Source organism: Gymnogyps californianus, chromosome 16 (genome assembly GCF_018139145.2).
Source record: "Gymnogyps californianus isolate 813 chromosome 16, ASM1813914v2, whole genome shotgun sequence".
Classification (NCBI taxonomy): domain Eukaryota; kingdom Metazoa; phylum Chordata; class Aves; order Accipitriformes; family Cathartidae; genus Gymnogyps; species Gymnogyps californianus.
The window spans coordinates 13,488,991-13,511,550 of NC_059486.1; the positions used below are offsets into that span (position 1 = coordinate 13,488,991).

The window sequence follows — 22,560 nt, forward strand, 5'->3', positions numbered from 1 at the left end:
GGAGATGGCTGTGCCCACACTATATAGTCTGCATACGTCCTTTTCCGGAGCTTCTCCCTTCCAGATCGATACGGCCTCCCTTCGGTGCCTTACTAACGCCCGTTCTCCTGCCGCGTAGTGTAATCAGCTCATGGAAGCAGCGGGTGGTGGCAATGCTGCACCTTCTCCCCACCTCGGCCAGCTCTGCCTCTGCCCGTGTCCTACACAACTGCCTTCCTTCCACCCGCCCTGAACGTGTGCGCAGGGGAAAACGTGCCGCTTCTCCTCGTCCTGGGAAAGATTAGCGTGCAGCTGTTGGGAAAGACTATCTGCAGCTATTCAGCAGCGTGGGAGGGCTTACATGAGGATGTCCTGGGAATCTATGGAGCTGAGACCCACTCCTCACACATACACCGCAGTTTTGCACCCTTCGGGGGCATCTGAAAGAAATGTCACTAAATGACCCATTCAAACCTCTTTTTCCTGTGGCCCAGCAAGCTACTTGTCACTAACAATTCACCTTCTTTCACCTAAGAAATGTAAAAAAAAAAGAATACCATACAGTCAAAACATAGTCATCAGATTTTATTTTAGTTCTGTTAACAAATAGATTTAATGCAAAAGCAACCTAGGAACTATATAATTACCATACTCTCTCTTGATATAGAGGACAGCAGAAGATCTCATAGTTAGGTACCAGAGAAAGCGAAATTATTTTTTATGTCCTGAAAAGACATTCTACTTCAGGCAGGAAAAACTTAAAAAAAAAAAATCCAAACCCAACCCCATCTAGAAATTCAATAAGCCGAGAGAGTAAAGAAGAGTAGCGAGAGTTCTGGCCCCACAGCCTTATCTCTCTGCTGCTGATCCCTGACTGTGGCTAAGAGGCGCTCATCCGAAATGATGAAGCGCGAGGGACAGTTTCAAGCCTCACCTGCATTCCTCTTACCCTGGCTCAGCTGTGGGTCTCACGATGCGATTGTAAGGGCAGTGACAGTTGCCTGTAGCTCACGGGTCAAAGCCAGAGTACACAGCGGCCTTGTCTACCTACCTGTTTTGCATACCCTAACATATGCAAGAACCACTGTGCCATATTTACATCCATCAATAACCCTCCATCCCCGGGATGACCCTTTTTGGGGAGTGTAATCACGTTGGAACCACGCTGCACAGACAAAACACCTCAAAATGTCCTCAGTGGGGAAAGCCTTCAGTCACCCACCGTTTACACTTTCACGTGGGCAACTCAGAAAAATTAGAAGGTGGTATATGTGCAAGAAAAATACATTTGTTAAAAACAACAACAAAAGATAATGGAAAAAGCTCAGAATCCAAGTAATTGTTCTCAGAACCTACTCCTGACGCTGTGGCAATGAACTGTCTCCTGGAAGCACAATCGGTTTAATTCAACCGTGCAAGGAAAGTACGACTAGGAGCGTGCAGGCAAGGTCTGTGCAGCTCAGAGCGAAAATGGCTCCATTCTTGCCAGTCACACTAGATGAATAAAGACAATAAGGAAGGAGAGGGCCAAGCCAGGAGGTCCACAATTATACAATATCAAGTCCCAGGCCTTGCAAAAATGTAACCTTAGTGATACAGAATAAGGAGCAGAGCAATTACGTAAGTTTTCTGTGACCCTGGAGAAGGATTTCTTTGATCTCTCTGCAGATGCATGCCATTCCCAGCCTCATGAAACAAAGATTTACGATGAGGTTCACCCTAGTGCAGCTCTCATAACAGATCTTCCTAACCACGTTATGTTGTCACTTAAACGATAGAGGAAAAGCTTTCTAGAGCGGTTAGCTGCGCTCTTTGTTTATCCACCAAAACCAGATAACGTACAACAAATTTATGTAGAAGTGATGAAAGCAACAATATTTAGTACGAGGTTACCTTTAAGAAGCCAACAGAGTCTTCCTACTTTATGTTGGTATCAAGAAGGAAGAATTCATAACACAAGCCTGTCTTTACCTCCTTCCTGAATGACTTGACCAATGGCCGCTTGATTTTGTTGTTTCAGAAAACATTCTCTCTTACATTCCATTAACTGCTCAAAATCCTGCCACATTTTAATTTGCTTCATATTTGGCCCGTGACTTTCCCGTACAACTTTCTGCTTTTCTCGTAATTTCTGTTAAAAATACAAAAATATTAGATTTCTGGAACAGTTCTATGCCACAAAAATTGCTTACATAGGCAGCTTGGAATGACAAAGATTTTAATATGCTACTGAAATATTATTTTGTTCAAGTTGATAACACTCCTTGCAAGTGATAAATGCATTAACACCTGAGACTCAGATATCTGCTTTGTACGGACTGACAATTATTTCAATGTTTTACAACTGTCTAAATAATAGTCTTATCTATTTGAGAAGTTATGCGAAAAATCTGAGTTCATTTCCATACAGAGCCCTCGCGGTATCAAGTTGCAACCTGCAATGGATTCATATCATGATATTATAAACATGAAATCAATGTTTTACAATTAAACCCGCTACTGATTATTAATAGTGGCAGCCCGAACCTGTAAAAATTGCTCACAGACTGACTCATAAAAAGGAAACTAATAAAAGAAAGATGTTTAGTGTGAATTGGTAAGCCTAACCTCGTCCGCGCTGATCTGAGCTCCATACACGATTAAAAATGGACGACTGCTTTTGTTTAACGCCGCTGCGCTGATGATCCCCTGGCCTTTAATAACAGTGATAAGGCTGACAGGCTCAAAATTTATTGTCTTCAACAGGTTGCTTTATATACAACATAAAATTTGAGCTGGCACAGTTTGTTAGGCCCGCGTTTCAGTTTCTTATCCAAATGGTTTTCAGGGAATGTGCTGTCACGTTAAGCTGTCTGACTATCTTTTACAAGCGGCTCATGCTATACTCTGCAGGAAATCAAGCCCTGAAGAGCGAGCGTGATCTCTTTTCAGGGTATTAGTTACCAACGCCAGCAGTAATGGAATTTTCTTTGTAGGCTGCAATATGCTTTTTATAAAAGACTGACCACAGCCTTTGGTAATAAGCCCCACAAAAATACGAACTGTACAATGTTTTTACAAGGTAAAAACCTCATTCTTACCTTCCCAAGGTTTTCTTGTTCAAGGATCATTCGTGTATACTGTTCTCTAAAGGAAAGATAAAATAATTTTATTATGATTTGATTTGGTTCTATGTAATAGGACAGAATAATGATGCAAGCATGGAAAATCATGAAAATATTGGGAGGTTCACAAATGAGAGAGAAGAGGAAGCATGAAGAAACCTTTTTGTCATAGGACAACGTGTCCCTCGACATCAAGGGTCAGAGCTCTCTGATTGTCTCAGTTGTGCAGTTGGGAAAAGTGATATTGGATCAGATCTCTGACATTTTTGAAGCAGGCATGATTACCACTCCTTCCAGCTCGAAGACAACAGCAAGATCATTTAGATACGATATACTTGATCCCTTTTCAATAATGCATGTATCCTGGTGATATTCCGAGGTTAGCCAGTGGCCTCGTTTGTACCGGCGTCAGAGTTTACAGATCCACCGCCCGCCCTTGCTGCGACTGTAGCGTTAGAATGAGTGGGAAAATACAGGAATGAAGGGGAATAGTATTTCACCCCAGGTTTGACAAATCCAATGACTGCAATGGAACCGCTGCGCGTTCCTCACTTTCAGAAAACAGCCGTCACATTTACGTGCCTAAATATAGGCTTAGAAGCATAACTGTTGACATTCATTATGAAAAATCTTGGCTGTACACCTTTGTCTGTAACAAGTGGCTGGATCACTTTCTGACATATGCAAACTTGATACATGAAACCTGACAATATAATACGCAAACCGTAACAGCACGATTCAGATACATTACTATGTACTTCTTTTAAAATTTTTTGAAATGAATTTTTTTTTGACAATAAAAAAACCTCTTCACTGATTCACTTGAAAAAAAAAAATCAATTATTATATTTCGTGTGTAACAGGTACACTTAGAGGTTGAGAGTTTGCTAGCGGAATACAAAATAACCCGGCTCATCTAAAGAACTTTCCAAATTGCTCAGGGTAGAAGGCCTTTGCATAGAGAAATCCTAATTTCCAGAAAGAAAGATCAGCCTTCGTGATACCAGAGCGTGAAGGTTTGCTGGAGCGTGGCGAGCAGCCGCGTAGAACCAACGCATTGCGTTTCTTATATTCCTTCCATTTCTACTAAGTACGCCAGGCTTTCGACCGGAGCACTTGGGCCCCGGCCACCTGGTCCTGCCTGCCATACTCCCTGCGGAACGGACGTGCAAGGAATGAAGCTGGATCATTTTATGAGCTCTCACTCTTGGACAATTCTAGCCAGAACAAATCAGAGCCGTCTTGAGGCTGCTCCAAGTGCTGTGCTGCACAGCTGATGCCTAGCAATCCTCACCAAATCAGAGAGATGGAAAGCCACACTGAATCGTCTTAGTTCCACTGGCACACAGCATATGTTCACACACATTTGGCCTCAAGAACATACTTTTTTTTTTTTTTTTAAGTAGAGTTTTCAAAGTAATCATCAGAAGATTAGATGTCTTTCCTAGTAAGTTTTTCTTTACTATTTATAATGATGACTGGAAAGAATGCAACTTAATAACTTCATTAAAAAAACCACCACTTTCTATTTTTAGAGAAGAAAATTAACTTTTCACATTCCTAAGAAGTGACTCCACAGAACAGAGAGTTTATCTTCAATAAAGAGGGTCGGAATTAGGACATTTTTTGTTCAATATGTTGTTACGAAAGTGCCGTTCTATTTATGGTTCATTTTTACTCCGTTTACATTCCAGTGCCTGCTGAAAAATACATTCACATTCTAAAAGGATGTCTAGGAAGAAAACTTATTGTCTCATTTTATATTTTGCAAAGATCTCTCTATTGAACTTTGCTGTAATTCATTTAAATGCGACGGGTCTGCGACCTCTTACAGAAGGTCAAAAATGTGTATAGTCACTGTGAGAGGATAATTTCCCTCGCTTCTGTGCCCACAGTTAGCAAGTGAAACAGGGACAGCGGAGAGAGTGGTAATGCTCTGTTCACATTCTCCTCACCATACCTGGAATGACATAGCTGGACTCACGCTTAATTCCAGCATTTGGCTCTGATGGCTCGTCTGTGTGAATACTCACATTGTGGCTGTTCGTTTCACAAGTATTTGAGCTGGAGCATTTTTTGTTTAGCATCTGTGAATAAACTCAGACCCTCCCCTTCCCTGCGAGGCCATAAAAGGACAGAGCCTGCTGTTTGACCCGCATTTCCTCTCAGCTGCTTGCCTGAGCTCTGTTGCTTTTCATACTAATGAATATTCACATCATCACTAAGATTTTTCTCACAGCCACTTCTCTTTTCATCCTTCTGCTTAATTTTGCTGTTTCATCGTCTTTCATTAGAGAAATCTTTTATTTCCTACAGCCTTCCATTATTTTGGGAGATGGAATAAGAGGTGGCTTAGCCTCCACTCACATTCTAGCTCCTCGTCCTTCTCTTCTCCCACCCTAACATTAGTAGTTTTGATTCTTTACTCACTCTTATTTTTCCTACATTGTTTACTACATAGTGTTTAAACATTTTCATGCCTCAGATGCTTGCAGAAGGTCTCTGTGATGGATATTAATCTAGCCCTTCATTTCCCAGTGATCTCGGCCTCATGTTCTAGAACAGCAGGAGACGCAGCTCCACTGGTACCGGCGCAAGGTGCATCGGGACAACTTCTAGTTCATGAAGGATCTGGTGGAGGAAGACAACCTCATGTCTCAGTGGCCCCTGAGGGAATCCCTGGAGTTTTCTCGCTCAGTTTGACACATCGCTATCCCTGTCAATGGCCCCATTCCAGAGCCCGTAAAATCTTAGTGGTCGACTACTGCCTTTTTTCACCCCGCTTCACAATGAGTGAAGAAATTGCCTCTGGTGACACTGAATGACATTTGATTACGTACACTACCAACTAACGGTGCTTCCCTCGTTGCCACCACTGCAACAGAACGGTCCAGAAATTATTCTGAAAGGTAAAAAGTCCTAAGAGGACAGATATCTCGGGAAATTAATTTATTCTTCCATCTCCTTTGAGAAGTGACAGACAACTACTGGTTCTCTTTTCCTGTTGCGATGTCAGCATGCTGGACGGTCTGAAGCTTTCAAATGGAATGTAGAATGATTATTAATTATCTAATTAAGCAGTTCTATCTTTGCTTTGCCACTCAGTCATGTTTTTAAATTGTTTTGTGAATGGGGCAATTTTGTGAAGCATTTTGGCACGTTGTACAGAAGACTGTACATGAACCGCAGCTCTGACGTGACAGATCACACAGACCTCGGCAACAATCCGTCCCGTCGCTGAAATACAAATGCAGAAATCTAAGGAGAGGCCTCACATGAAGGAATTATATTGCTGTGGCTTTTGAAAGCCTAAGCAATAAAGCAAACTGTAGGAAGGCCGATTGATGCAGGCTGTGAGATGGAGAGGTACAAGGTAGAGCTGATGCTCCCTCTGCACTGAACTGAAAATGATGTACTCTGTGGAGATTCCTTGGTACAGTACTGACTACACCTTTAAGGAGACCCAGTCCTACTCTCAAAACATCAGAGTGTTTTTCACTCCTTCCATTCATTAAAAAATAAAACAAGACGACCCTTGATCAAACCCAGCAAACATGAACTTTAAAGCTACTGTTTTGATAAATATTTGCATGACAGAAATACTGTGGTGCGAAAGCCAAAGACCACTTTGTAAAACTAGTGACAACAATTTAAGCTTGTTTATTTTGTTGACAGCTAGGATCTAAGAATTTTATTTTTGTCAAAGATAAAACTAGCTGGAAAACAGAATTTCTATTTCATGCAAAATTCTGAAATTTTGAAAAACTAATTATGAAGACTAAAAACCAGGTATTTTGACACTTTGACCAAATGAAAGTTATAAATGTTCTGGTTTGGATTTTCCTGATGTTTAATTTTGATAGGGCTGAACCAGCTTGTTGACTTTATTGCCTGAATTTTGTTTCAACTTTTATATTGTATTAAAAGATTGAACATATACAAAATTTTAAACAGGATACTTTTACAAAAATATTTAGTATGCAGTAGAGTGTAAAAAAATCTATATGACATGGTAACATTTAGACTTCTTAGCACAGCTAATTAATCCAAAATATCTCATTCTCCGAAAACATTTCAATCTTTGGCAGGACAGCATCATCTAAAATAGAAAACTACACAAAAAAAAAAAATCATCAGCGCAATTCATAACCCTTTCTGCTCCTCTCCCTACCAGGCAAAGGCAAGGGGTCCTGAAAAAACTCACAGGATGAAGCAACTGTCTTTATATTGGAGTCAATTAAATTGAGTGTAAAGATGAAGGTTAGTGTGATGGTGCAGAAGAGTATTCATTCTACCTCCAGTAAGAACTACAACTAGGAGCAAACCCAAATCCATTTAGGATGAGTATATGCAGTCCTCCATTCCTGTACCAGTGATGGCGATAGCTGTTACACTCGACAGAAGAGTAGAAGATTTGCAAGAAATGGCCAGAATCGGCGGGCAGCATATGGTTGCTCTCTGAGAGGTGGTAGACCTTCTACTCCTGCACGCTGGAGTCTCAAGGGGAAACTTGGCAGAGGCATTACGTTTAGTAGAGCCACACTTCCTGCAGGACCTAGCTGAAGCACAGCTTCCCTGAGCTTGTGCCAACAGGGGCTGCAAGTTAAAACCGCTATCTGGGGCCTATAATCTCCAGCAGGAAGGGAAAATCTTTTGGTATGTCTGAGAGAACTCGTAGGTTTACAGCAGTATATACTGGAATTCGAGATGCTTATTTTTAGATTATTATAGCGTTTCTAAATTTATCAGGTGAAGTCCTCCAGTTCAAATGCCAGTGAGAAAATTCCTAACTTCAACCTTACTTTATGAATATCCTTCAAGTTCACACAAAGGAAACGCATTAATGCTTACCGAATTGCCTTTCGTCTCTCCTGTGGGTCTGGGGAGACGTATGCCTTCATTTCTTCTTTAGCACGCTGCAGCTGTACTTCTAGATTCTATAAAGAAATACATAATTTTTTAAAAAATATATATTATAATTGCTATTTCATTTCACAATGAACAATTTGGTCCCTCTTGTGATCTTACCCTTTTCATGCAGTTAATGTAACGGTAGTTGTTTTCTTCCTGAACACACTCCTCGAGAAGTCCTTTCACTTCCTGTAGTACAAGAATAAGATTTCAAAGGACATCGTAACTGCAAGTCCGCAGGAGATGCCCTGTGTTGCTGTATAAACCATGAGAGTCCATCACAGAAACAGGCATAACACTGAATTGATAATTTCTTAAATGTTTCTGTAATTTGGGCTTTACAGAAGTCTCTTTTAAAGTGAAGGACAATTCACTTCTCTAGATTTGCAGTTTCAGTCACAGTTAGAGATGCTAAACGATTGTTAATAGGTGTTTATTAATATGACTGACTTCTAACAGACACTTCACAAGTGCTGCCAAGACTCTTGTTCCTAAGCACATCTGAAGGGCTAAATGCAGTTGTGAATAAGCATTTCCTGGAACACATCTGCAAAATGTATCTTAGAAGCTACAGACATGTTAATAGTATGTTAATTAGCAATCAATGATTATGTTGAGGAGTATGGAGATAGTGGGTTAGACCCATCTCTAAATGGTGCATACCAAAAAAACCTAATAATCCAAATGGAATTCGTGTACTCCAGGTCGCACAGCAGTTGTCAACTCCAAAGCTCTGTCACCATGTGATTTTCAGCCCATCAGCTGGAAAACTGAATTCTACTGTTCAACCGCAAGAGTTTGCTGACACTCACGTCCAGCTTAATCAGTGGATGTGATTGTCATCACGTATTAGAAAGTGACTAAGATTTGTCTGCCAAGAAAAAAAAGCCTTGATTGCTATTGTAAAATAGTTCTTATGGAAGGTCTACTTCATAGCAGGTTCATCTGTACATTCTTTTATTTTGCTTGGATTAAGCCATACAAAGGTACTTTTAGTGCAGGAAAAGAATTATCTATATATCCACCCACACTTCAAATGTACGCCTTTTTTATTTTGAAATATATTCCTTATGTGGGCAAGGCCTTGAAAAATCAAGTCCAGCCAGAATTCACAGGAGGTGATCTAGTGCGATAGAGCAGATTCATATAAACATATTAATACTGTCCCCACCTTAAAGGATTGCGCTGGTTTAAGTACCTCCTTTCCTAAAAGTGCTATAGTTCAAGTAATGCATAAACTACATGCACACAAGCTCTTAGCTATACCTATATGGTTGTATTTTTAAAAACCTGTTGTGTGCAAGAATACAAGACGGTCACATTTAATGAAGTATCCTTGCCATCAATTTCAGTGCCTTAATTTTCCATTGGATTGGTTGCTAATTTAAGGAATCTGCTAAACGCAGATAAAGATTTGTCTTGATAAATTAATCCTTATTTTATGGTCAAATTCTTTCCTAACAGATACTATCTAGGTCAGCAGGATTTCTGGCAGATGCATCTTCTTTTACAATATCCTTGCTAATCAAAGCTGGGTGTCGGTGGATGGACCGATGTACCACTGAGTTCATGTGTTGCTCTTCAGAACAGGAGATGTGTGCGCCTGTAGCTAGTCCGTAGCAGCTTCAGGCATGATTTGCATAGTTGTGGATCACCATTGACTCATTTCCACCTGAAGTGGATTTGTACTTTCCATATCCAGAGGGAAGGCAGGGAAAATACTGTACCATAGTGAATAACATGTTGCACAGCATTTATTAATATGCATGAACAAGCCACCGTCTTACCTGTTCCAGTGTAGAGCGATTGCTCTCTAACCCCGCTGCACAACTGTCGTATTGGATTTTTTTTTCATCACATTCTTGAGTTAATTCCTTATGTGAAAAGGGCAAAAGGGTACATAAATGAAATCTTCAATTGACTGACATGTGACATTCAGGCAGACTGTGTTCTTGTCGGTCTCGCACACCAACCTCAGCTATTGGCACGCTCACAGGCACTTACATAAACCTAGCAGGCACACGGGTATTATTACCCAGGGGGAAGCCACTAGCCTCCACTTGCATACTGGAGGATCAGCTGTATACGCCGCACCACAGCATGCAAATTGCCTCTTTACAGCCACATCCATAGCTTTAATGTGGTAGGTTAATAGGGCAGTGTTTGCACGAAGAAAGGAAAAATAATTATAAAAATAGAGATTAAGAAAGGACTAATATACTTGCTACCTATGAAAAGCCAGCTCTCTAGTCGTACACAACAAACACCTTAGCTGGATTTCATTTGCTGGCCCTTTTAATAGAACCATTAAAAGGAAGTTTTCTGGAAATTTAATTGATTGATAAATGGATAGCTCTATTTACTTCCATGGCACTGAGCCAACTTAGAGCAGCTGTGGACCTGAATGACTTCTTTTTTTCAGCTTTCTATAAAATTTTGAAAACCAATGGATAAATCTGTCGTTCCTACAGACTGATATAGGACTTAGATCAATGCATTCAACTATTTGGATGAGATACTATTTGCAATCCATTTAAAAAGGAGAGCGTTAGTTGAGATCATTCGTGCTGAGATGCAGAAAAAGCTTTGAAACCAATTTGAAAACTAACTCTGCTATGGTTTTGAACCATGATTTTTAAAATTTTCCCCTGGTGTAGTAATTTTAAAAATTCCTATAAAGGACAAAATTTTCAGCCTGATTTTGTGCCTGCACTGTCAGCTTTTACAAATTCCAGTCTTTAACATGTTGCCTGTTGCAAATCACTGTTGACCCATTCTGCTATTTCCAGCTTTCCTTCAGAGTTGGTTATATCCTTGTACAGTACTCCAGAGATCTGGAAATTAGACTTATTTGTGATTCTGACTTTATTTACATAGAATGAGAGAAGTGTTTCTACTAACCTGGCACTTTTGACGCAACTGTCTCAGTTCTTTGATAACAGGAGCTAGGCTTGCCTTCTTCTCTGCCACCATAGTATTCAGTTTTTTTACCTGAGAGAGGGACAAAATAATATACATTAACACTATGATACTAATAGTACATTTATATAATTAGGAATGCGAAAAGAAAGAGAAGTAAACCAAAATATGGAGAGAAAAAATGTGCGATGAAGCCTGAACTATATATAACATAACGCAAGTTCAGGCCTAATTAACAAAGGGAAAGAGCCCATCTTGCAGTGAGGTCACTACCACAAATGAGACAAATTCTGCTCCCATTGTTTCAACTGCGAAGATCGCAGAGAAGTCCAAAGACAGCCGATGGGCCAGACACCGAAAGAGCTTAAGGAGTAGGGGAAAATGAAGGAGTTGCATAGAGGTGGACTGAGAGAAAGGAAGAAATCCTTAAGAAAACAAACAAACCAACTAACCTGCATAGGTTAAATAAAGTTTGAAAATGCTACAACAGAGTCACTTTAAAATATTTATACTGAAAATTCAAATTTGATCCAGCTTTCTATTTGAGAGTCATTCTGTTTTAATTATACCACTTTATTTTAGAAGTACCCTAATGATTTCAAAGAATGCTATTTTGCTTTTTGCTCTTTTATAATATTTTCAAATTAGAAATTCAAGTTCTGTCTTGCTTCTATGGCTATGTGGGAAGTTAAATTAAAACATGACAGTTCTAAGGGCAATTGAAAATTAGGCTATAGAGAAGAAGACCAGATATTTAGCTCTTTAGGCATATTAAGTATTTTTTTAACAAATGCTTAATTCCAGTGATGTACAAACATTTTAGAAAAAGATTCCGTTAAAGATTCAAACCATTCATCTCTTTCAAATAATGTGCAAGAACAAATATGAAACCTCTTCTGGAATCAGAAAAAAGTAAAAAGCCAAAGATGACAAGACTTGATATCCCTAATGTTTCTGAAGGGGAAGAAAGTAGGATTTATTTGTAGGATTTATTTTTTTTATAATTCTAAATTTCTTCCTCGTACGTTAAAAGAAATGCACATATTAGTAAACTTTTTCAAGATTACCTTTGCAGATGTATACTCTTTGAAATTTTTTTAAATATATAAACATAGATTAAAAGAAAATTAAAAACCCAAACAAAAATATTAAACTTGGTTTTATATGCTGAGGAACCAGATATTCAAATTGAGGAAATACAATAGTTTAAGACAAAAATCACCATTTCAGACATGTTATCTAGTGTCCGGCCTTTCATTTCATCCATTTCACTCTTTACTGCAGATACTCTTTCCAGCTCCTCCTGGGTGTAACTATAGCCAGAAATACCTTTCTTGTCTTCAATAGCTTGCTGCAGACACAAAAAAGAAATGCCGAACGTGAGTCCATTAATCAAGTAACATAGCAAATTCCTTCATAAAGCCAAAATATTGTATATTTCTGTATAACAGAAAGTTTCTACAAAGTAAAGTGGGCTTTAGGTCAGGCTCTGAAGAAGTTCAATGTGTAAAATCCAGATGCTTAATCTGAAGATGTAGCTAATTATTTTTGAAACAACTGTCAAGCAAAACTAAATAAGTATTGTATTCATTATAGTAATACTAATACCATCTTACCAAATTCTAGCATTACATTACATAAACTTTACATTTAATTATACGTTGATGTAATGGTCTTTAGCAATGCTTGCTCATTAAGGACGAAAGGAGGGTATTTTGTGAACTCTGAAAGCTAAGTGTTGATTTACGCATCCACAATTTGTTAAAAAGTAAAACATTCCTTCTTAAAAGTGCTGTGTATCTACGAGCTCCAAGTCCGTTATCCTCAAAAACCTTTACAACCACATGTTTAAGAAACGATTTGTCTCTGCTAATAGCTACTGCTACCATGATGGGAGCATTTTGTAGACTTTAATAGCAGTGTGCAGTTTGACAGGGCTAGAAGAAGTATATTTGATTCTATGGGTGGTAAGAACTTTATGAAGTCAAAGCTCTGTAGTTTTACTACAAGGTAGTTTAGAAAAGGTCAGACTTGAATGAGAATATACTGTTGGCCATGTGTAGCCACTTCGCAGCAAAACTTCTAGTGCTTTGTCTCTGCTGTGATTTTCCTGTGAGAAGACCAGTGTACGTTAGCTATCCTGCTGTAGATAAACACTTTGTAAGTGTTTATTCACCTTCCTTCTAGCTGAGTAGCAATCATGAGAAAAAGCTCTGATCCTACGGCTTAGGCGCTTCTTTCTACCCAGGTAGCAGTTCTGGTTTTGTTTTTAATTAAACAATGCATGCCCTACTGAAATACCATGACATCATCCACTGCATCTATGTGAGTATCTTTCCAAAGTCTATCCCATGTATTTTCACACTTTGAATTTTCTTTTAATAAGGCAAATACTTTTATGTTTAAAAATGCAAAATACGTACATATAACAAAACAGATATAAGATAAATAAAACGCAAGTATTTTGATAACAAGAATACTGGTATTGGAAGAAAATACTGCAGCAGTAGTATTGCATTTGGGATGCATGTATGTTCCCCGAATGCTTACAGTTATGCAGAGCAGAAATCCTTCTCCTGCTGTTCTGGCTTAGAAAAAGCATTCATCCAGTTTTAAATTTTTCACTGACTGTGAAATGCATTTTCTTCTAAATATTCTGGGGTTAGAATGTTTCCTTCCTGCCCGCTCTTTTTTTAAGTACTATTCCTATATATTTTGCAGCAGTAATTTGAATCCTACTTGCTGTTGATAATTTTCAAAGCCCTTAATACGTATGTGGATACCAAAAACTAATTTAAGAATCCAGCCTTGCTCTAACTGGAGTTAGTGAAGATTTACCATCGACTTCAAAAAGCAGGGTCAAGCCCCTCAGTCTAAAAAGAAATTGCAGAACAGTCATGACTGCCTGTAAGAAACAGTTGCTGAACATAAAGTACAGCAGCTTAGCATAGTCAACAGACAAAAATAAATTTTATACCCTAATGACTCTTTTACTAATGACAGCAGGCGAGCTGAGGATGATATACATTAGACTCTAACAAAACAACATCCATCTTATGATATAGCTGTTATCAGGGAAGGAAGGGTGATGGACTGTGGGAGCAGTAAATGCTTGTATTACCAACTGCTGCTGAATAGCCTCGTGGCGCTGTTTTAGAAGTTCTTCTGTCCTCTGGAGGATACCGTACTCAGCTGTAATTTCTGCTATTTCCAGTCGCTTCTTTTTATAAAACGTGTTCTTGCTCCGGAGCTTATTAACATAGTGTTTAAACTGGAAAGAGAGAGAATAGAAATATCATTTAACTTAAAGCAAAAAAGGGCCTTAGCACGGACTGTTGCTATATAAAATGTAATTATCCGACTTGGACTGCATATTGAAGATTAAGTGTTTAGAACAGAGGACTGGAATTCAGGATTCCCAGGGTCTATTTATTTTCAGCTCTGCATTTGTTCACTGAGTGAGATCAAGAAAACCAGCTCTATTGCTTTCTGTCCCAGCTCACTCATTTGTAATAGTGAGATCATTCAGTCCTGCTCACCACCATTTGACAGTTGGAAAAGTAATTACTCTTTGCAAAATGCTGTGAGAATCATGGATAATAAAAAAGTTAATGTAATAGTAATTTGCACTTGTAACAGCGCACCAGATCAGCAGTGCGTAGCCCCAAAGAGCTCTCCAGACCAAGAAACTTGATCAGAAAGTGCTGAAAAATGGGAAGAGAAGAGAGCACGGGAAAAGACTATCTTTTTTTTTTTAAATGCTAGTTCTGAATAGTTAAAATTTGTTGTTCTCTTTCCTTGACTCTTGCAGACCTAAATGATATCACTGGCTGAGTTTTTAAAAACAGGAAAATAAAAGCAGAGTCCTTGCATAGAAGCAGAGAAATGCAATATCTATTTCACTTAAAATCTAAAGTAATGGAGAATTTATATTTTTATTAAGGACTAAGTAAAATAATACATATCCTTACAGATCAACAGCCTTAGCTAATTTACATCTGAATCCATGTGTGTTCAATTTGTAACACATATGAAATACCAAGTGTTGAAACAAACATGTAATATTTTTCTTTGCCTTAATGTTTTCCATCTATCAAACAGGCTTAGCTCTTATTATATTTTATGTGAGAGCTATGAGGCAAATGCCAGTCACAGCTCAAAAATGCATTCAGCTAGAGAGATGGAAAGCAAATAAAATTTATTAGAGTAAATGATGTAAGAACAGGCTTCAGAATGTTCCTTGATGAGGAGGGGTTCGGCGTGTGCAGAGTGAGCATAAAACAGGCAGCCCCAAGGAGAAAACAGGAGTCCCACTAGCAGTGATACAAGTTGAAAACTCAAACATAAAAGAACTTAGATTTTGAAATTTCCATTATTTTTTCTTTTTGCAAAATGATGCCTCTCCCTTCTAAAGAATAAATCCAAAAAACCAATGTGACCACAGCCTAAGAACCCCCAGAGTAACTGTATGTTCTATAAAAAGTGTCCTGGGCAAAATGCCCAAAATGAAATCAACCCTGTTCATCTGCCATCCTGTGCAATATCTAGGCCAAAGCTGCCTCTCTCTTGCTATGCTCCAGAACTATTTTTAAAGCCAAAAGCTATAAACGTTTTTGGTGAAAGAACAAACCCACAAATTACTCAATGTGCTCTATGCAGATTGGACTATGTGTGGCTTTGGAATACCATTTTACATTGTGCGTACTACCTAGGACAAGGATAGACAAGGTCACCTAAGCCACAGCACTGCACGGCGGAGGCAGTTCTGTTGCTGTCATACTGTCTTTGTCATATTATTGGCACACTTAATATAGTATTACCAGAATTAATTCTTTTTCATAGCAAATTCAAGTCTATCCTCTTAGTTACTACAAAAGACTTCTTTTTTTTTAATTGCTTAGACAATACCAAGTTTTCTGTGTTTTTCAAGAGCTTATAAAAGTATAAATACAATCTCTCCAACTAACTGAGGAAAGTTTAAGGGAAGCACAGCCATCTGTCTTGATCGAGTAGTTCCTGAGATATTTCATTTGACCAGTGGAATATAGTAAAGAATGATGTAAAGGATTAAACTTACGTAATATGTGACCACATACAGCTATCAAATCTGAACGATTTTCTGTCAGTTTATCCCAGGATGAAAAGCAAACTATTATTCTCTTCACTTCTATAGCTACTTTTAAGGTCTTGAAAATAGCTCGAGTGGGAGGTAGAGTATTTGCATATTCAATATTCAAAGCATAATGTATTCTACAATGGAAGTCAAAGGATCTTGTTGATTAAAGAACTGATTCCACCAATGTTCTATTATTAGTTGATAAAGTTAGGACTGTATAATAAGAATTTCATCTAAAATGAACTACAAGTTGCTCACATTGACAAGCGAAACCTATTCATTTTAGGAGATGGATGTCTATCTTTCATCGCAATCTCTGGCTTTTTAAAAGCAAACTTAACCTTTCACATAGCTTTTATTGCGGCAAACAAGGTAAAACAAGATATAAACAACGGTAGCAAAATGATAATATCTGTAGAAAATCAATCGATAGTTTGGCAGAATTTTCAAAAGACTTCATCTACGCCAAACGCAGCACAGATTAGCCCCTCAACATCTCACTAACTGAAGGCTTCTTTAGATCCAGGGCCAAATTCAGAGCTGGAATTATTAGATTTGACTCCACTTAAATCAGCAGCTTGTAGAAATCTCATGGCAAAATCCGGTTTCTTCAGCCCAAAAGCTGAGAATCATTCCGTAGGTTTCCAGAACTGAAAAATAAGCTTCTTGTAAAATACCAGTGCTTTCATTTGTGTAAACATTACTTCTGAAGCTTTATACATCTCATGCTCCCATCTATATGTAGATGAAAAATCAAGCCCTTAAAATGCTATAAAACATTGTATTTTACTGCGGTAAGAGGTCTTTTAAATAATTTGAATGGTTCACAAAAGAATAACATTTCCTAGCTGTAGCACTTTAAAGTTAACTAACCAAAAGGAATCCATTTTTGAGCAGCAACATTTTCCCATAGACCAGGTCAACTGCTCCCTGCGTAGAAACTCAGCAGGCTCAACCTACAGAATTCCCATGGATCTGTCAGTGCCCGCAGTGATGTACCATTCAAGGCTATGTCCACTAGTAAGCTTTTCTTTCTCAAGCAACTTAACACAAATAGTTTTTTAAGCTTCAAAGATTAAATGACTGGACAAGAACCAAATGCTGGCACTGAGTTAGCAGTTAAAGTAAACAAGCCTGGAGACCCGTGTTTGCTAGCCGAGTCAGAGCCCCCTGAGATATAAAAACTATCCAAATGAAAGCAAAGAAAGGTTATGCTTTTTCACTTGGCTATTTTTATGAGTGACTGTAACATAACAAGCGTGGAACCTCGATTATGAAATAGAGTGAATGAAAACAGGACTTCGATCTCTCATATAATGTCCTGCAGCATACAGGTATCTAGCATCCCTGGGCAGATTTCCTGTATTATGTTCCATTTTTATTGAAAGAATCCCGCAACGCTAGTACTTTATGTTTCTCCACTTATCACAATCTGAACGAGATCGCTATCACCAGATTAAGTCTTACTACACTTTTGTGAAGTAATTAAGACAATTCTAAATACGACAAAATTGAATCACGGCTATTAAGATGGCTTCTCCAGGGCCATACAGAGTCTGGCAGGTTACCCCGCTCCAGGAAAGAACATAAGCATGTCGACCACATGCTTCAGTGCATTGCTGAATTGGGATCAAAGCCCAGCTCCTCTAATGCTTAGTCTTATGCTTTCACTATAAGCCCATCGTTTCGTCTCCTTAAAACTAACATTTGCCCTACGTGAAGTTTTCACAAGGTTCTTATTCCAAGATTATCATTAAAGGAGAAAATGGATAAGCTTGTTTTCAGAAAAGAACAAATCCCAGATTAATCTCTCACTTTTGAGCCAAATCTTTAAAAATAGTATTTTCTGGATTACTGTATCAGTTTGATTGTGTTATAGTAATCAAAATATTCTTCATACGGAAGCACTACAGAAAACAAAGTATTAACTGTAAAAAAAAAAAAAAGATATCTTTCTGAAATGCATAATCTAAACAAGGTTCCAAATAAACAGTTTTGTTAATAAAATTATTTGCATAAGCACAATCATTGCAGAAAATCTTAGCTGACTATCTCTATTTTTATTAAGAATTGAGGAACAGATGTAATTTTCTAACTGGACCAATTAACGGGATACAGGCTGTCCAAAGTATTAAACTTCAGTTAGAAAAAGTTCCTGATCATGAGAGATTTTCAGTATTTTTTCCTAAAAGGCTCTAAATTGAAGCCACTGTTGGATATAGTTAATAACTCATACATAGAAGGACAAACTTCTAAAAGATACGAGCAGTATTACCTCAATCTATTAAAATGAAAGCATCCGACAGCCTGCTCATTGGACAGATCAATCAGGAAAATTCTTCATTAGCATTAGGTAGGATATCTCTTCTAGGAGTGCTTGCTTCTGAAGTCAGAGGTATTAAAGTAGCCATTACTAATAATTTGGATCAATCAGAATATTTATAATGAAAAACCATTTTCAGTTATCACTGAAAATGCACAGATCAATAAAAGTGATGATTTATTCATGCCAGTGGGTGCTGAAAGAGCATTCAGTTCAGTTCAGATTTGTCTGAATCACGGCATACACTTGGCTTAAACGACGGTTAACTTCTTACAGCAAAAAGCTTCTGGCTTCTGTAAGAATCCTACAGATTTGCCACTTTTGTTCTCACAACTTGCTACCAGCTACTCTCCTATTTTCACGTGTAAGGAGCCTTTGACAGAAAGGAATATAACTGTACCTAGAACCTTAGCGAAAAGTTAAGAGAAAGATAGCAAACTGATAGGATAATATATCCTGGGTCCTGGCTTAAACCATTTAATGTTCGAGTTGTGAGCTCCTTTATAGCTACTCTCTTAAAAATCCATCCACCTAGTTTGGAGCTAGATAACTGTTTCTGGTGGACTCAGATGGACCCGACAGTTTTCGAGGAAAAGTGACAAGATCTATGGTCCAAGACTGACTGTTTTCTTTGTTTGCAAATTGAAACATTTTTTATATTGTTTTACCACGGGGCAGGTAAGCATGGATGAACATTTGTATGAAAAAAATTAAACTCCTTATGTAAATGAATATGCAAACCTCGTATATCTGTTAACAAACTGATAGAACTTTCTATGCCACATTCCCCAAACCATATTCATTTCAACTACTGCAGCTAAGCGCAGCTATGATACTAGTCTATTCTGATACCTTGGGAAAGTCTAGGTTCTTGGGGCCCTATGCTGAACTCTGAAAAGTACAATGCGTTGTGTAAAGAGCTAAAAATATCACAGCTTTACCTAGGATCACTTGTAATTGAACCATCTAGCCTTCTAAGTGTCAACATTTGATTCCCTAATTTTCAGGATCTGACAGCTGCAGCTAGCAGCCTGCCAACTTTGCCCCATGCTCATTGTACTTTGTTTGAAGTTAAAAAGATTTCATAATCCCTGAAGCAGACAATTTACTCCTACCTTTTTGTGCTTGATGTAAATGAATTGGTTATTCCCTGCTGTATCTTCGAAGTTGTATCTAGCTGTACAACCTCTCCAATCAACTGGAATGCTGTAACATTCCTTTTTATGATTAGAGAAGAAAGCAAAACACTAGCACCTAAAAACATAAGCCGGGATTGACCTTTTGGTGAATGAAGTGCTAAGAAGACTTCAACTGGAGATCCAAATACTGGTACGGGAGCACAAGCTAGGAAGGCACTGATTCTTTGATCGCCAAGTCTTGTGAGTGCCATGATGTAAGAGGATACAGCAAAGCGAGGCAAAGAGAAGATGAGAAATACGGGGTATAGGAGAATTCTTTAACTGTAGCATTTAGGTAGGTTAAACGTGGCAGGATTAAAAGCCCATTTTAAACTTAAGACAGCAAAACTATTTGTTAAAAACCCCTCTTTCTTCCTTTTTAAAAATGGAGGAACGAAATGTAAAATGTGTGTGACTGCAACAAGAAAGCATAAGGAAGCGCTCGGTTGTCAGCGAGTGTAAAGTGAAGGTTGAATGTACAACCTCTTTCTGTCCCCATTGAACATACGTATTGCAACAGTGACTCACCACTACTGCATTAATCAACATTTCCTTCAGTATTGGCTCAAAGCTGGAGTAACAGAGCACTGAATCAGAAAATACAAATTTAAAAGCATAACATATCAGAAACAAATCTATAGCAAAAGGTTGTCTGGTGAGTGATGAACCGAGACTTCTACTGATGAGAGATAACCTGTTCACTTCACTTTTGCTTCATCACCTCTTCCCTGCCAACTTCTTTCTCTCATCTATCAGTCCTGTCTTCTCACAACCTAGACTCTGAAGCCGGACTGTTTCTATAATATGCGTTTGCAATGTACTTTAAGGAGATACGAAGACTGTGGTACCAAGGTCCTATGCAGCGTTTCGGCAGCAGCAATTTACAAAATAATTGAATATCACTATCTCCATTTTCCAGATGAGGAATCTGTGACCTTTGAAAGAGAAGTGATCAAAATCATCAAGAATTCAAATACTTTCCTAGTTGTTAGCCATAGGAAACACTCTTTTTACTGCTTTACGCTGGTGCCCATGAGTACCACTACAGTATACCTGATGAAGTAATAAACAAGAACAGGACACGGATTGTATAACAATGGCTTCCTTGGGCCAATGTGCAGAAAGTATTTTACAAAACAGGAAATGCTTCTTACGAAAAGACAAACACTTCGTATTTTAAGCTGATAGTTTTGTCCAAAGTGCTCAGTCATTTATTCTTCACTCCTCAAAATGAAGACTTGAAAAGATTTTAAAAGTTAAAAGCAGAACATATTTGAACAAAAGGAATGCAGCTTGTGTTCAGACCAGGTCTTGTCTTTTTTCTGCCTTGAGCCTCTTCCTTGTGTCAGACAACTAACTTGAATTTTTCATTATTAAGCCTCTTACGAGGTTCTGTAACCATGTTTCCCTCCTACCCTGCTCTCCTTGAATTACTATGGATCAGGGTATGCTGTCCCCCTCAAGAACAGGCGCAACATGAATTATTTCTTACCTTACAGGGCATTTACAGATAATGTAAAACATATGTTGCTGTCTTGGTAATGCATTCTTGTTGATTAATTAAACACTTCTTTCCCATCACATGTCATGAAACACAGATTGTCTGCTTTCTGTTTTTGTTTTTACTTAAAAAGTTCTCAAAGGCTTTAGCAACATGCCCACTGGGGTTGAAAACGTTGTAGCGGAGAGAAATCTAATGCAGTGGTCTTATTATTGCTACCTGTGGAACACCTATGGAATGTGTGTAGTATGTTATGGCAAGAGAAATCAACATCTTAATTCTTCAAAGTCTGTGTGCCTTTGCTTCCACCTGTAGTTTTCATCTTGATTTACAGAAGGGGAGAAAGGCAAGAAGGCACAAGTGAAATAGGCATGGATTCCATATTATACAGGAAGCCTTTATGCATGAGTGTACGCATACACGTTTCCATCTTTGATTCACTCTTTAAAACTCCTTTAAAAGAAAACTGGTTTTTGTGGAGCAGGCATGTCCTATGGGATCAGGAAGGGAGTTCCTTCTACAAAGGGCGTTCCCTGTATTGAGTAGTATGTAAAAAAAGCACAGAAACAGACAAAAAAAAAAGAAAGCGAAGAGTGTTACTCTTGATAAATGATGGCAGTGCAAATTAACACAATATGGAGGGAATGAAAAGAGATATTAAGTCAGAGAATGATGCAGCTAAAATACTCTTTGCTTTAGTGAGTCTGCCTGTAAGTACACTTAGCAGGCTTTTTGCAAGCTGAGAAAAATTATTGTCTTAAGAAAAGTAAATTCATTTTGCTGACAAACCACTACCCAGCTGCAGCAGCCTTATTCTTTGCAAACTTTTGAAGAAGAAAAAGCTGCTTTGATAAGTACGGCTTCAAATATAACTTTGCCTGAGCTACGCTGATTGTGCTAGTCAAAGTCGGTATTGCAGCTAAACTTCAGGAGGGTCTGGGAAAATTTTTTTTAATTAAAAACTTTTGTGGGTAATAAATACAATAGGACTAACTGCTTTTCTGATAATTGCTGGTATTATGCTTTATGATCATATATCATGTAGAGAACGGATAGTAGTGCAGATTTTTATTATACATCAAATAATAAAATTAATCTACATGACTTATCACTTGAACTCCTAATCCTTTCATTAGTCTTGTTGACTTCTATAGTTAGTTATTTACCATCATACCATTGTGATGATATTGACATTATTTTGACTCAGTCTGGAATGTTAAAACAGCCCAACATTAAGTCCTCCTGTACGTTGCAATCTATTAGGTACAATGTGAATAATCGAACTTAATAATTTGAAAAAAGCTACAAATCAAGCACTGCTGCAGTATAAATATTGGAAAGCATTTGAAAGCACCAGACAGCATTGTACTATCTGCACATTAAAAGAAAAAAAAAGTCTTCAAATATGCTAATTTCGGAATTTGATGACAAAAAATGTGCATTAAAAAAACAGAGGCCAATCTGTTGCAACGCTGAGGCCATGTAGTTTGACAACATACTATAAAAATGGATAAGACACTGTAGAAGCA

General features: G+C 38.2%; 1 protein-coding gene across 1 annotated transcript in view; it reads right to left on the reverse strand.

The window, feature by feature from the left end:
* Positions 1-549: 549 nt before the first annotated feature.
* IFT81 (intraflagellar transport 81) overlaps positions 550-22,560 on the reverse strand; it is a 43,142-nt gene continuing 21,131 nt past the window's right edge. The window contains exons 11-18 of the mRNA XM_050906533.1: positions 14,035-14,184; positions 12,136-12,264; positions 10,896-10,985; positions 9,782-9,868; positions 8,112-8,183; positions 7,935-8,020; positions 3,060-3,105; positions 550-2,110 (exon numbers count right to left, since the gene is read on the reverse strand). Coding sequence (XP_050762490.1) covers positions 1,928-2,110; positions 3,060-3,105; positions 7,935-8,020; positions 8,112-8,183; positions 9,782-9,868; positions 10,896-10,985; positions 12,136-12,264; positions 14,035-14,184 — 843 coding nt within the window. The 3' untranslated portion in view covers positions 550-1,927. The remainder of the gene's footprint in view (positions 2,111-3,059; positions 3,106-7,934; positions 8,021-8,111; positions 8,184-9,781; positions 9,869-10,895; positions 10,986-12,135; positions 12,265-14,034; positions 14,185-22,560) is intronic.